Source organism: Sarcophilus harrisii, chromosome 2, assembly GCF_902635505.1.
Source record: "Sarcophilus harrisii chromosome 2, mSarHar1.11, whole genome shotgun sequence".
Lineage (NCBI taxonomy): Eukaryota > Metazoa > Chordata > Mammalia > Dasyuromorphia > Dasyuridae > Sarcophilus > Sarcophilus harrisii.
This window is the reverse complement of record NC_045427.1, coordinates 651,856,306-651,873,043: the sequence shown is the minus strand read 5'-3', so window position 1 is coordinate 651,873,043 and position 16,738 is coordinate 651,856,306. Positions and strand designations below refer to the sequence as shown.

Genomic DNA, 16,738 nt, shown 5'->3' with positions numbered 1-16,738 from the left:
TGGGTCTGCAGCCTCAGAGTATGCTCTTTCTCACCAGGGTAGACTTGGAAATGGTCCTTAATTCCAAATCATTTAACCATTTACAGGGACTCAAGTTACAGCTGATAAACCTTTTCACTGTCTTGGAATTATCTCTCTTTTAAAAGTTCAGATTATCCCATAGACTCTTGGACAAATCTTCCATCTCTTCTTGAATCCCTTTCGCCTTGGGGTTTACTATGGGGTTTACAAGTAATCTTTGAACTTAGTTGTGAAAAATTGCACCTTTCTTTCAACATAATTGGTCTCCTTTGTCATCCTATGCATTCTATTTCATGTATTAAAAAACGATTCTAGATGAGGTTCCTAGGCTTCACAAGGTGGCCAAATAAAATGCTATATGTTTCTCCCCTCTCTGTGATTCTCATCCCTACTACCTTTGAGTTTGCCCTCTAAACTACAGGATGGATTTAACCTTAACCAAGAACAGCCCAGCAATGAGTCTCTTGTTCTATTCCAGCTTTCATATCATTCTCTACCAATCCAAAGCTGGCTCAGAGAATCAAGATGTTTTTTGGCTTGGCTCCTGTTGTGTCAGTAAAGCATATTAAAAGTCCTCCGAAAAAACTGTTCCCCTTCTTGGAGTCACTAGTAAAGGTACGTGATTCCCAGATCCAAAATCAATAATGGCCCAAGGTGCAAAAACCATTTGTGATACCAAATAGGCAGGAAATGGTGATTCAAGAGGTACTCACCAATCCTTTAAGGTTCCTACATTTCCTGCTTCCTCAGCCACATTACTCCCTGCAAGCCAAGGTGCTTTCCAAGGTTCTCCAAACCAGGGTTCCTCCCTATGCTGTAGGATCATTGATGTAGAATTGGCAAGAACTTGGAGTCTCCTAAGAACTAGGAGACTCCAAACTAAGAAATCCTTGGATACTCCTTGGAGTCTCTTCTTTTGCTGGTGAGGACATTGACTCAGAGAGAAGAAACCTGCCCCAGGTCACTCAGTTCCCAAAGTCTAGTTTTGAGTTCTTTTTCCCAAATCCAAGTTTATTTCTTCTCAATGGACTGATCACTTATTTAATCAATCATTTATTAAGTATTCTGTTAAGGCTCTCTGTTATTTAGGCACTAAAATAAGCTTTAGAGAATACAAAGACAAACGGGAAATAGAATCCACCCTCAAGGAGCTTCCATTCTTCTGGAGAAAAAAACTATCATTCTGGGTGACTTTAATGCCAGAATAGGACCAGACTGTCAGACATGACAGGAAACTCTTGAGAGGAATGGAGTTGGAAACAGCAACAGCAACTGTCATTTTACTACTAAAGATTGTGCATCTCCTGACCTCGTCATCACCGCTGTCTTCCATTTATTTAAATGCAATACCCTTGAAGCTATCATTGCCATTTAATAGACTATGTGATTGTAAGAAGACATTGACAAGATGTGACTGTTGAAATAATGTGTGGAATGAGTAATAGACCAATCAAAGCATTCTTTCCAAGCTAAATATTCCCATCCAATAAAAGTAGTGTCTGCAAGGCAAGAAGACTATCAGAAGACTTAATGTCAACAGATTAACTTCTCCAAATAGTTTGTTGTTAATGTGGAGAGAAAGTTGAGACAAAAGACATTTGGAAACAGTGGAGCCAAATAAGAGTGGGCAGATTTCAGAGATTTGGCACAATACTGCACTTCCTCATTTGGATCAGAACACTTATTGGTTTATTGAAAACAAGACAAAGAATCATTACTCCATGTGATTTACCAGCAGGATAATTCATCCATCTGTAATAGTCACTACAAAGGCAAAAGAGAAACAGATCTTACCTCAAAGTGCTTGTCTTTCCTCAGAAATGATGAGATTCTCTGTCAAACTGTGCCTTCTCTGAGTCTGTCCACTGGAATCAGAGTCAAAGCAGAACTTAGGGACCACCTAGATCAATTCTATTATGTTACAAGCGAAGAAACAGAGGCCCAGAGAAAGAAATGACTTGTTCAAGATGGTACCCATTTGGTACTTAAAAGAGCTGAGAATGATATATTGTTCCGACGTAATATGAGCTTAATGAATGCTCATTCAGCCCATATCTTTTGGCTCCCATCTGGAATGCTTTCCCTTGTGTTATCTTTCCAGCATGAACCTGGAAGCATTCTTGGTTCCTGACTTGTTTGAGTTGCATTTTACCACATTCCTTGTCCAGATCCTCCACTTCCAGCAGCCATCTTGGTTCTGACTTTTGGACAACTAGGACAGTGACAGTCTTGCAGACTTTGCTAAAAAAAAAAAAAAAAATCAACAGAAAGACCTGGCTATATTGAGCTTGAAGAAGAAGAAAAGACATTGGGAAGATATAAAATATTGAAGAGAACCAAGGCACTGTCTTGTGGAAGGAGAATTCTATGAGTTCCCCTTGATCCTGAGGACAGGACTAGAAAGAAGGGTTGCAAAGAAATAAATTCGAGATCCTTAATAATAGAACCATATTTCTAATGGAATGGGCTGCTTCAGGAAGTGATAAAGTCTATGTTCCCTGGAGGCCTTCCAGCAAAGCCCAGATGCCCACTTCATGGGCAGATGCTACAAAGGAGATTCTTGGTGAGGTACTGGTTGGACTAGACACCCCTGAGATCCCTCCCTGCTCTGAGGGCTGGGATTCCATGACTGAACCCAATGTACTGAGTCTTTCTTATCTGTCTCCCTAGCTCCTGACCCATTTATCCTAACCTTGTTGACCATAGCTCCCTAGATCCTGACCTACTCAAAGCTTTGGCCTTTGATACCTCCCTGGTCTGTATAGCAATGCTAGCAAGAGCAAAATATTTCTGTTGCGTCATCCAGGGCTCTTGATCTAATCTTTATTACCTATGTCCTAGTATGGCAAACTTGCATCTCTCTCTCTCTAGCCATAAACAAGGTGCTCCACTGACCACTATATGAATGGAATCTGGGTGTATCACCCAAACGATGAAGGAAACTATCAGTTCCTGGACCGAGCTACACCACTTGTCTCAGGCAGCTAGTGAATGATTCCAAGTACACACAGAGAACACAAGATTCACTCTGTATTGGGGTTACAACCTCAGCTGGATCTCAGGGTCCAACTCAAATCCCCTTTTCTCTTACCCAGCATTTCATTCATGAGTAACATCAGACCCTTATCCATTATGTTCATTGTGGATTTTGGAGAACCTGGGGCACAAGAGTCAGGAGGGCCCCATAGTTAAAACTCACATCGATGGTTAGACCAATCCAACCCCCTCCCCAAAAAAATAAACCTGTATGAAGTTTGGGGGAAGTATTTTGCCTAGAGAAATATCGTTTTATGATATGTTATGATTATGGTTGTTGTCCTTCATGCTCAAAGAGGATCAAAATACATCACTATATCAAGGTCAGGTTATAGTGTGTCTCACTGTGGCTGTTCATACCAGTCCAAGCTTGGAAGGCTCTAGCACAGGTTGGACACAAAGTCCACAGGAACATTTGGAGTGGAGAGATCTCTAAATTTACTCATGTCATATTTTTTTTGAGCTACTGATTCTCCTTCACTCATAGAGCACAGCACCTTCTCTGATGAGGGCTCACCATGCGGGACGGTCCTATGTCATTGTCTCCCAAGTCTCACAATTGACTCCAAAGTTCTTCAGAGAGACCTTGAGAGTGTTCCCGTATCACTAATTCTGACCTCTGTGTGAGTACCTACTTCATGTGAATTCTCTGTAATCTTGTAGGTCAATCTTTGACGTTTGAACAACACGGTCATCCCCTCAGAGTTACACTCTCTGCAATACGGTTTAATTGCTTAATAGTTCAGTTTAAGAAAAGATCTCAGAATCCAGCACCGTGTCTTGCCAGGAAATCTTCAGAATCTTCTTCAGACAATTCAAAAGGAAGATAGATACTCAGTATCTTGATATGGTGCTGGTTTCAGAAGGTTATTTAGGTTTCATAAGCGTATAATAATGAAGTCAACACAACAGCTGGCTATACCTTGAATGTGGTAGGCAGCCTAACACCTCTGTTCTCCCATTGGTGCCTCCTGATCACTGAACTAGCTCCGGCAATATGTGTGTCAACTTTGTCAGATACATAGACCTGCCCGGAAAGTATACTGACAAAGTAAGGATGAACCTGCTCCATATCTGCTCCAGAAATTTCACCGACTCTCTGTTGCTTCTACAACCAAATAGAAACTTCTCTTTGGTATTTAAAGCCTTTTACGATCTTTGTTACCGCTGTTACTAGTTCCGTGACCTTCGGGAAGTCACTCAAGCTTTGTCTGCTTCGGTTGTAATTGTGAATAGCAACAATAATAGTCCGTACCTCACAGAATTGTAAAGATCAGCAAAAATAATATTTGTAAAGCACTTAGCAGAGTGCCTAGAACATTTACAACAGCATTTAATATATTAATGCTTATTTTCTCCCTCTTCCCACCATTACCCTATCTTCTATACTATATTTTTCTGACAAGTTTCTGACACTTTGATGTTCCTCTTATATCTACCTATGTGACTTTGCCCAAGTTGTCCCCCTACTTGGAACACTCTCCACCCAAATTTAGCAACCTCCTGGGGGAAATGATGTACCCATGACACACTTTTAAGCTTAATCCAAATTGTTACTATTTTCTCTCGTGTCACAATCAACAAAACGATAAATTGGACCCCAGTTTGTAGTGTTTGCTGATTTCCAAGGTGCTCCAAAATTTCCAAATGCTCAGACTCAAAATTTAACAATTGGCTCTTCAGAGAGATTCTGCCCCTGTCTTTCAAGGCTTCTTTCCCTCAAGAATCAGCTTCATTGATCTCCCAGTTGTTAGCATTTTCCCCACCTCCAAAGCATTCTTCCTATATTTTGCATTTACTTCTGTGGGTATATGTTATTCCATCCCACCTCCACTAGAAGGTACATTCCTTGATGGTGTAGACCACGCTGAAGACTGTGACATGTTGAGCAAGTCACTAAATCTCTTTGAGCCTTAATTTCTTTATCTGTAAATTAAAGGGGTTGTACTCAATAGCTACTAAGATTGCTTTTCGTTCTGAATCTGTAATCCTGTGATCTTCAATGCTGGGCACAGTGCCAGGCACACAGTAAGTGCATCAATGTTTTTCATATGAATTGACATTTTATCATTTATCATTCCTTTGGCAGGTTCTGTTTCACAAAAAAGATATTTTTTCACAAAACAAGTTCAATCAATTCCTTACAAACAAAATATGCAACCTCCAGATTTTTTACTGGCTGTGTAAAAGCATCTTCTTATCTACATATGGAAGTAACCAGAAGAACTTAAATGAGGTACGTGGAGGCGCCTTCCCCTGGGGGAGGGTTGAGAAACAAGTTCTTCTCCTTAACTATACAAGAATGATATGGAAATGGTATTCAGGGATAATGTTCTTCTCTTTATTATGATATATCCAGTAATAATAATAATAATAATAATAATAATAAGCAACAACAAAACAGTTTTCATAGATGTGGGGACAGCTCTCAACTTATTAGACAGCCTTCATAGAGTACAAGCTCATGAGTTCAGAGATTCAAAGTTTGAAGGGACCTTGGAGGTCACCTAGTTCAGTCTCTTCAACTTACAGATAAGTAAATTGAGGCTTGTCTTGTCTAACATCACATGTAGGCTCATAAACTTAGAGATCGAAGGAATCAGAGAGGTGTCTTTAGTTGAGGAAACTGTAGAGATTTTACTTGCTCAAAGTCATTCAGGTGGTGAAGAACTTCATAATTTTGTGGACAAACTTTTGGTGATGAGACCCTACCTACTGACCAGGGATAGTCCTTGGCTGACATTCTTTCTCCCCAAAGTTGGTCCTCTGAATCTCCCCAAACTTGGTCCTCTGCATCTCCCCCACTTATGATCATGGAATCACAGACTCCAGTTTGGAAGAGACCTCAAAATGTTTGGGGTCAGTCCACACCTGAACAAGTATCCCCTCAACTATATACCCAACAAATGCCCTTCTATCCTCTGCCTGGGGACATCCAGCAAGGGGAAACCCATTCCGAATGGAGCCAGTCCATCTCACCTGGGAACAGCTGTTTTTTCAGGGATGTTTGTCTCATTTCAGCTCTAGCTTGATTGTGCAGTTTCCAGAAGAACTTTCAGGTGATCAGTCCTTCTGATGTACTCTTGTTACCCCAAGGTCCCTAGGAAAATAGAATCAATCCTTAGAGACAGATTTCAGGGAAGTTTTACTACCCTAAAGTTGGATAAATAAAGGAGAAAGAGTCTGAGGAAGAGACCAATCTGCTGCTAAATTAGGAAAGCTCCATCCCATATTCCCCACCCTCCTCAGTGGAGTTGTCAGAAACTTCACCTTTCCCTTTCATTCCTGTGGAATAAGGGGAGATCCCTCACTGACAGAGAAATAGCCAGGTGTGGGCGAGCTCACAGGCACCTGCATATAAATGGGCATAACAAGCCTTCTCCAAGGAACAGCAGCTGAACTTGATTGAAGAGCTGGAGAGCAAGACTCAGGATCAGAACCTGTGAAGGATGTCAAAGTTTAGTTTCGTGGTACCCCCTGCTGGCCTCCTGCTGCCAACACTTTTCCACCTCCAAACTCTACATTTAGAATTTTACGAATCCCTGCTCTGAGATTTGGGGCAAGTCCCAGGGAGCCTTAGTTTCCTCATCTGTAAGTGAAAGCATTGGATTGGTTTAGAAGTGTTTGACCAGAGATCTACAAGTTTAAAAAATATATATTTTGAAAATTGTATTTTGCTATATGATTGGTTTCCTTTTTAATTGCACATGTTTTATTTCATATATTTTAAAACTTTGCTCAGAGAAGCCAATAGAATTCACTAGACTGCTCAAGGAATCCATGAAACAAGAAAGGTTTGAAGAAGCCTTGAATTTGATGATCTCTAAAGGCTCCTCTAAATAATCAGGAGCCCGTGAATCACATCTTGGTCACTTATTATTTGTGGGGTCTTGGACAAATCATTTCCCAACTCTGTGCCTCAGTATACTTCTCTGTAAAATGAAGACCTTGGGCAAGATGGCTCCTCCTGGTTCTATGATTAAACCTTTACATTAGAACTGCTTCTTTCAATAAGTCAAGTATGTTGGCAAAGTGTAATCAAATGAGGTAAAGATACATTTTTCTTTTCCAGAGTCGCTTGGATATCTATATGGCCAATTATCCTGCAGGAACATCCGTGCAGAATTTGATCCATTGGTCACAGGTACTGATACCAAAGTGCTTATTCCAGAGACCTTCAGGCCCCTCCTCCTACCCTCGCATCCTCAAAGAGCCTTAATGAGGAAGGGCTGACATTTCTGTAGGTAGAGTCCCAGCCCCATGACACCTGAAAAAGCCCTGATCTCAAATGAAATTTTAGGGAGCTCTGTGTTCAGATTTTGACTCCTCTTCTTATTAATAATGTGTTATGTTGTACAATCATTTAAACTCAGTTTATTCATCCACAAAATGGGGATAATCAGGATAATGCAACTAACTCCGGGGTTTCTTAATAATTTGTCATTAGGAGACCTTTGGACTCTGAGTTTGTTTCTTCAGCCATAAAATGGGAGTTATAATAATTATGTTACCCATAACATACAAGAGCCTCAAAAAGAAAGGAATAATACTATATTAATATTAGCCAATTTTAGTGTGATCTCCCCCTCTCTCCAGGTTTCAATTTCTCTATATAAAGAGGAGGAGGTAGAAGCTACAGAGAAAATATGATAACACTTCCCTCTTCTCAGTAAGGAGGTGGGAGCCCATGGAAGCAGAATATTGCATAAAATGTCAGACAGGGGAACATTTGACCAATTGATTCTGCTGGTCTGTTTTTCTTTTTGCAAATGAGATTGAATGTTGGAGATTGTATCAGCAAATGTAGCATGTAAAAACCCTCACAACTTTCTTTTTTAAGTGAGAAGGTTTAACTACAGACATTTCTTAAGGGTCCTAAGTAGTGTACAAAGTGTTAGAGATACAAAGTATTTACCAGTCATCACCAGGCACATTGGCGGCATTAGGCATACAAAAGCAGAAACTCAATAGGGCCTGCCCTCAGGGAGCTTGCCTTCTACTAAGAGATACAATGTCTACACTGGATCAGCAAGTATATATGTCAAAGTACATTGTATCAGCAAATATATGACAAAGTACATTGTATCAGAAAAAAATATATATATAAATACAGAGCAATTTGGAGAGGAAACTAGCCTGAAGAATGGAGGATGAGAGAAGGGCTCATAGTTGGAGGTGGCCCTGGAGCTGGGCTCCTTCAAGGCAGTGGGAGAAGAAGGGTGGAGAACATTCCCGAAAGAGCAACTAACCAGGTGAAACTCGTTTATTAAGACACCAAAATGGGGGACAAAGTTAATGAGCTATTTTAGATGCATTGAATTTGAGATGCCTCCAGAACAACAGGTTCTAGATACTCAAGAAGCAGTTGGAGTTGCATAATGGTAGATCAACAATGAGACTATAGCTGGATATTAAGAGCTAAGGACCATTTATATGGAGATGATAATTGAACCAAAAAAGAAAAGCTGATGAGATCACCAGATGAGATAATTTAGACTACAATTAAATGAGAAAAAAATGAAAATGAGGGGCAAAATCCAGGACATGGTGTTGAGAAATGCCCACGGTTAGTGATTAGTGGGCATGAGATGGATGAGATCCAGTGAAGGAAACTGAGGAGAATTTGGCAGAAAGCAGTATCGGGGACAAAAACTAATGAGAAGAGAATATTTAGGAGAGATAGTACATTGAACGCCTTTGATACAAAGACATGAATTTGGGAAGAGAGAAAGCAGTGATACAAGTACCAATCTGAAAAAAGCAGATAATGACCATTAGAATCTAAGTTTGGATAGTGGAACTTCAAGGGAGGAAAGTGACTTCAGCAGATTCTAAAAGTAGAACATCTGACTCTCTGATTTTGGAATTAGTATGTCCTGGAACATGAGAGAAGATGCACTAGGGCTGAAGATAGCCAGAATTGCAATGCCATCCACAGTATGCTAGTGTCTGAGAGTGACAGAAGACAGTGAGTATGAGAGGAAAAAACCTTCTATCTAAATTGATGGAAAATTTGTTTGTTATGGAAATAGACATTCCAGATAGTAAAAATGGAAGGGCTGTGGAATATTGGAGTAAGCTAATGAATGGGTAGAATTGAAGTAGATGGGAGTGAGACAATGGTCAATGGTGGGAGGGCGGTTTTCTCCTTGACATTAGGAGATTGAGTCCACATACATGCACACCCACAAATACAGCTGTATATATTTATGTCTGTACATACACTAGAGGCTATGATTCTGGTGGGAACAGTGGTATAATGAAAAATGTAACCTACATTCATTCTCCTTGGCCTAGTGGTCTCTCAGCTATGACACAGGCTTCATGACTAAAGAGCCTCCCATATTTTTTTCCCAATTATCTGAGGTTGGATCCTTTGTTTTGAATTTTTTAATTTTTTAAAAACAAATTCAAACTGGGAAAAGGAAAAAAAGAAAAAAAGAAAACAAAGAAAGAAAAAAAATTGCCATATATGCAGAACATAAAAGAGGATTCAAAATATAAAGTAACAAATTTGCATTTCAAGAAAGCGTATATAATAAATACTTGTGTTCACAGCTGTCCATCTTTTCATCCCTTCCTTGCAGATTTTCTTTTGTTTCTGCTGTGCACTTTTTAATTTATTCTTTTTTCCCTTCTCCTCTTCTACTTCTCCCAAGAAGGCTACAATTAACCACAGATATAAATATATCTTTATAATATAAATATATAATATAATAGAAATAAATATATAAATATACATACATATACATACACACATATATACATGCAAACACATGCATTTACATAGATGATTGTAAGCATACACATATCCACACACATACATTTATATAGAGACTACAGAATTCTTATTTGGCCTCTGTTTCTCTGAAAGTGGATTGCCACTTCCTCAATAAGTCTTAATCTTTCCATATTTTTCTAACTCCACCAACAATTTTCAGTCTTATAGTGTCTAGTTATTTTAAATAGTCTAACATAATATTGATGAATCTGGCTGGTATAGTGTAGTTTCCCTATTTTTCTCTTTTGACTAAATCTATTTTAACTTTAATTTTGTCTGAGATCATGGTTCCTATTCCTGTTTTTTTGGTTTTTTTTTACACAGTAAATTTTACTCCTGATCTTTATTTTATGTTTGTGTATCTCTTGTGTTTATGTATCTCTTATTTCTCATCCCTCTTGATTTCTATGCTTTATGATTTGTGTTTCTTTATGATTTGTGGAGCTGGAATTTCCATGCCTCCAAAATGTTAGGGGATGAGGTCTAGGCTGGTGATTTCACTGACCAAAAAGAACTCACTGAAGAAAGTCCTTCTCCCAATGTAGGTAGGCACCTTCTGAGTAGTTTATGTCTAATCTTAAGAGCTATTGGGAGTTATAGAATAAGTGTGTGCCAGAGACAGGACTTTAACTCACTTTTTTGGGGGGAGGAGAGGCTTGAAGACCAACTATCCACCCATTGTGCAACGCTGCTTCTTTTCTGTGCGTGTGAATCAGAGAAGTCTTTTTCTCTTTATTTCAGCTTATCATTTCTGGCCAATTGCAAGCATATGACTGGCAAGATCCATATCTGAATATAGAGCATTATAATCAGGTAACCAAACATGGTTAGATTTGTGAGACTATCTACAACCAAACAGCATGTTTTGTTTTCGTTTTTTGGTACCCTGACTGATTCATTTCAGACCAAAACCATTGAATAGAAAAAAGCCACTTGTTGTTTACTTGAGTTGCCTATGTAATCATAGGATTTAGAAATAAAAGGTACCCTGGGTATCATCTAGTCTAATTTTTTCCCTTCCCAGAAAACGTCCAGAGGGTGAAGATAATTTGTCCATGGTCACACAGCTAAAAATTAATACAGCCAAGAATAAACTTACATCTTAAGATTTTAAAACTATTTCTTTTCATCCATGAAAGTCATGGATGAAACATTGTATGACACAATGGATTGAGCCAGTCATAGTAGCTGGACAGCTTAAATCTGTCTTAAAAACCCATCAAGCTTCCTGAGATTTTCTGAGATTTAAATAAAAAGAATAGTCAAAAGATAGGCAGAAAGTGGAAGTAGTTGCTCTTGAAATCAAAAGATCAGAGATCAAGTGCCAGCTCCTGAACTCCCTAATAAACCATGTAGAAAAATGACTCCAGCTGTGAGGCTCAGTTTTTTCATCAGTAAAAGGGATATAGTAATTCTGGAACTCCTTAACTCTCAGGATTGTTATGGGAAAAAAAACATGTTGGTCAACCTTAAATCATGTCGTGGATCCAAGTTGGTAAGCACCAGTTTCAAAAGGGCTTGCCCTGCAAGGATCACATTCAATTCTGGGCCTAACACCAAGGGGGGAGGACTATGAAATGCAGACGTTAAGGTTCAGGTGGGCCATTAGGACACCTTGAGACTTTGTCACAGGTGAAATTGGCTAAAGGAACAGGGGAAATGAGAGATGGACATGTGGAGACATGATAGTGTCGTACATTTCTAAAGCTGTTACATGAAAGAGAGATTAGCTTTTCAACTTGGCACCAGAAAGCAAAACAAAGAAGAGAAGGTGGAAAAGCTGGTGATGGAGAGAGGGGAGGTAGTGGGCAGGAGGGAATGTTTGCTTCCTGTGAGGGAAATCTTCCCAGTAACAAGGAGGATGGCCTGCCTCAGGAAGTGATGGGCTACCTGTCACTGAAGGGCTTCAAGCAGATGCTTGATGATTACATATTGAGAATATGGCAAAAGTGGTTCATGGTCCTGTGTCATTTGCATTAGAAAGTTCATGAGGAGCCCTTCCTTCTCGATGATTCTTACCTCTAGCTGGAAAAGCAATTATGGGGGCAGAAAAATCTATGAAAGGAAAGTTGTTTCCCTGCCTCAAATTAGGATATAGTCATGAAATAGGGCAGTTCATGCACTGCCTGAGGGACACACACTAGCGCATCAGAAGTGCTACTTTCTGACACCAAGGTCCGGCCACCGTTGAGTATCCCTGTGGTAAACTGGTCTCCATTTCAACAACTGGTTATCAGCAATTTACCCAATTTGTGTTAAAGTCAATTTCTGGTGCCCCAGTGGTGATACCCAGGGGGCAACTTCTGCTCTTCAGCTCTTGCTGGAATGATGGTTCTCACATTTTCTGTAAGTGCCATTTGTGCTGGTAACATGCTGCATCTGCACTCATTTCCCCCAAAGCCATAGTCTTTCTCACAAAGACGATATAACCCTTGCAACATTAAAATTGATGGTTTTTTTTCTCAGAAAGGGTTTTCCTAGCTTGTGGTTTGCTGAGCTTTCCTAGCTTGTGGTTTGCTGAGCTTAAATTTGCCTCTTTTAATTGCATTCAGGTCATTCCTCCTTTGTACAATGTGACACTGATGACGGTACCAACTATGTTGTGGAGCGGGGGAGAAGATTTGGTGGCTGACCCCTTAGATGTGGACAGTTTGCTCACCAATATCTCTAATCTCATTTTCCACAAGAGGATTCCCAATTATAATCACATGGACTTTTGTATGGGAATGGATGCACCTCAACAAGTTTTCCATGAACTGATTAATGCAATAAAGAAAAATATACAAACTTAAATATTTTGTAGTCTTCTATTCTCCTCTCCTTTCTTCTTTATCTTTTCCTCTCCTCTCCTCTTTATCTTTTCTTCTCCTTTCCTTTCCTCTTTTCCCCTCCTCTCCTTTCCCTTCCTCTCCTTTCCCCTCCCCTCCTCTCCTCTCCTCTTCTCCCCTTTCCTTCTCTCTCCTCTTTATCTTCTCTTCTTCTCTCCTCTCCTTTTCTGTCCTCTCCTCTCCTTTCTTGTCCTCTCCTCTCTTCTCCTCTTCTCTCCTCTCCTTCCTTCTCTTTTCCCTTCCTTTCTCTCTCTTCTTCCTGCCCCTGTTTCTCTCCCTTTCCCTCAGTTGAATCACAACTGAATTGGAAGAGGAGGGGGATTCACAGATGATTTGGGGTGTGTGGGAACACTTGCTCTCCAGTTCCTCTATTTGGGAGGGCCCAGGGAAATGACAGTGATTGCTTTTAAGGTGTTATTGAAAAGCATTGCTAATTAGTGTGGAAGAAAATCTTAGGATTCTCCATGTGTTTGTCTCAAGGTACCTATGTGCCTTCATATAAACACACATGTGTATATGTATATATATCACAAACACCCATTTAGAGGAATATGCAAAAAGGATTTTCCTCAGCTAACTGAACTCTCTTTCCCAGGGTTTATAGAATTTCAGAAAAAAGACAAACTTTTGCCAAGCCAAAGCTTTAAAGCTATAAAGTCCTGGATAAAATTTTGTGATCCAAAGGTTGGAAGGTTCACTCTGAAAAATATTTATCTGTTAGGTTCAGGGGATCTCAAACTCTCCCCAAATTTGTCTTCTAAGAAGAAAGACAGAAGAGACTTAAGATTAATTAGACATTAGAAAGCAAAAACACTGGAGCATTTGAGATGTTTTCCTTCGGATGAATGAGTTTGGGGAACCAAGGACTTTGACCAAGGGCATTAAATTAATACTATATGATTATTAGGAGATGGTGCTTAGTAGGCTCCTATAGTCACTAGAGGACTTATATGTAGATACCTCACAGCCTCCAGAACTTTTATCTCAGGAACTTTTACCTCACAAACTTTCATCTAAGGAAGAGCAGACAGATAAATGGAAGAAGATTGAAGGACCCCCACTGTTTCTGGAAGCTAGACCCAGCAGTGATAATCAGGAGTGATTCTGGCACGTGACTATGGGCAAGGGGGAGCAAGCACATGCCCTGTGACTGTGTTGCTGCAGGGAGCAAGAACATTTTGGAGAGAGCATGACTAGGGGCCATAACTCTGGCTTAGGGGAGGAGAAGAGTCCCTGAGGTTGGACAGAATTCAGAAAATAACAGTAAGGAGGACCTGTGACAACATTAGCCACAATTTGTAATTAAAACCTAATTATAATAATAAGCTGCTAAAAGCAAAATAAAACAAAGGAGAAAGAGGAAAAGAAGGAGGAAGAGGAGGAGGAGAAGGAAAAGGAGAAGAAGAAGAATAAAGAAGAAGAAGAATGAAGAAAAACAACTTAAATATTATCTAAATACATTCAGGATTTCACAAGACCTCTCAACTTCTACACTAAAAGATGCTAGGGCCACCACAGTCTGATGTGGGCTCTCATCTCCCTCAGTCTTTAGCCTCCTTACAACTCCCTTATTTCTGTTGATGAATTTCCTCTGCCATCTTCACAGTCATCAAGTTTCCCAGTCCAACTCATATTCAATTCTTTTCTTACCTTTCATTGTAAGTTTATTTGTGAATTTCATTTCAAGTGAAATTCACTCACAGTTGCCAAGTCCCATACTACTGAAGCCTCCTAAATATATATTAAATTCAATTATGTGATGGTAATGATTAGGACTCAGAATTTTTAGTTGTCCTTCCCCTTGTGTTGAATTATTTAATAAGAGAAGTTTTAATTGAGCACATATGTGCCAGACACTGTACAAAGTAAGCATTGCCTTCGAATGTACTCTTTTATTGTTTATTTTCATTTACTCATGGTAAAAATGAATTTGATAAATAATGAAATAGTACATAAGAAAAAATGACTGTGTCTTGGGACATTATATTTCAAAAAGCAAAAGAGCTGAGGCTGCATTCAAAAATAACTTACCCAGCAAAAGTGAGTATAATTACTGAAGGAAAAAAATGGATATTTGATGAACTGAAAGACATTTGGGTATTTGTAACAAAAAGACCAGAACTTAATGGAAAATTCAATATAAAAGATCCAGAAGAAATAAAAAGAAAATATTTAAAACTAATTATAAGGCATTTGTTTAGGCAAACTGTTTGCTTATACACATGTGTATATGTGTGTGTGTGTGTGTGTGTGTGTGTGTGTGTGTGTGTTATCAGTATTCTTAAAACTCATCACTGCTGAGGTAGTTTGAAAGAAAGATTGGGGCTGATATTTGATGGGATCCTTCTAAAAAATAGTTTTTAAACTAATTTTAATCTATGCATTTCTCCAAAAGAGAAATGTCTTTTTCTCTTGTCTTGTTTTCTCCCCACCTTCCTAAATCTTGATCTGTATACCTTTCTAAAATTCCTCCCCCACTCTATCCCCCAAAATTAGGAGGGGGCAGAAAACAAGGAGGGGACCCTTACTGAGGTGGATGAAATAAAGAATGGGAGAGTAAGGGGAGAAAATAAAATTACAGGGATAGGGTAAGAAGAAAGGCAGAGAAGAAAGACAATAAAAAGAAGATGGAAGGAAATTCACAAGTAGTAATTTTTACTTTGAATGGAATTGGGATAAACTCATCCACAAAAGAAAACAGCAGATGGATTAAAAATCAGAATCCAGCAATATGTTATTTCAAGAAACATATTTAAGAATGAGAAATACACAGTTAAATTAGAGGTTTGGAATAGAATGCATTGTGTTTCAGTGGATGCAAAATAAGTAAGGGTAGTAATTATGATATCAGAAGAAGTTATGGTTAAAGTAGATATAATTAAAAAATATAAACAGGGTAACTATGTTTCGATAAAACATGTGTTTGTGATAGCAACATCAATTGAAGCAACATCAATACTGAACTTATATGAACTAAATACTATGGCATCTAATTTTTAAAAGTTAAATGAATTACATATTGAGATAGATGGTAGTATTATAGTACTGGAGTTTAATCTTCCCCTTTCAGAATAAATCAACTCCCCAAAATAATTAAGATAGAAGCGAGGGAATTGAAGAGAATTTTAAATAAGCTAGATAGGATAGATATCTGGAGAGAATTGAATGGAAATAGAAAGAAATATACCTTTTTCTCAGCTGTTCTTGCTACATTAACAAAGATTGACCATATAGTAATACATAAACTTTTAAAGTTAAAAACAGAACTATTAAAATATTCTTTTCAGGTTACAATGCAATAAAAATCATATTTAATAAGGGACCATGGAAACATAGATGAAAAACTCATTGAAGATTTAAAATCCTAACCTTAAAGAGCAAGTAGGTTGAAGAACAAATCATAGAAACAATAAACAACTTATATATTAAAACCTATGGGATATAGCAAAAGCAGCGATTAGAGGAAAATGTATATCTCTAAATGCTTACATCAGTAAAATAGAGAATGAGTAGACTAATTAATTGTATATGCAAATAAAAAGACTAGAAAAAAAACAAATTTAAAATCCTCAATAAATACTAAATCGGATACTAAAAATTAAGCATGAAGTCAATAAAATTGAATGTAAAAAGAGCCAATTGAATTGATAAATAAAACTAGAAGTTGGTTTTATGAAAAAAGCAAATAAAATAGATAAACAATTACTTAATTTGATTTTTTAAAAGAGTAGAAAACCAAATTACTAATGTAAAAAAATGAATAGGGTGAATATTAAATTAACTAATTAATTAATTTAATTAAAGCAATTATAAGAGTTATTTTGCCCAATTAAATGTCATTAAATTAGTTTAAGTGAAATGGAAGCATATTTACAAAAATACAAATTGCCCCAACGAGCTGAAGAGGAAAAAATAATATCTAACTTGTTCAATTTTATTATTTTTCTTCCTTCCTCATGGCTCCCCCATCTCCAAGACAGCAAGCACTCTAATATAAATTATGCATGTGCAATCCTTTTAAAACTCATTTCCATATTTATCATGTTGTGCAAGAAAAACCAGAGCAAAGTGG

The 16,738-nt window shown here is 38.3% G+C and overlaps 1 protein-coding gene across 1 annotated transcript in view; it reads left to right on the top strand.

The window, feature by feature from the left end:
• LOC100925663 (lipase member K-like) overlaps positions 1–12,630 on the top strand; it is a 43,703-nt gene extending 31,073 nt beyond the window's left edge. Inside the window, exons 6-10 of the mRNA XM_031949389.1 lie at positions 500–636; positions 5,147–5,293; positions 7,130–7,201; positions 10,580–10,651; positions 12,391–12,630. Coding sequence (XP_031805249.1) covers positions 500–636; positions 5,147–5,293; positions 7,130–7,201; positions 10,580–10,651; positions 12,391–12,630 — 668 coding nt within the window. The remainder of the gene's footprint in view (positions 1–499; positions 637–5,146; positions 5,294–7,129; positions 7,202–10,579; positions 10,652–12,390) is intronic.
• Positions 12,631–16,738: the final 4,108 nt, after the last annotated feature.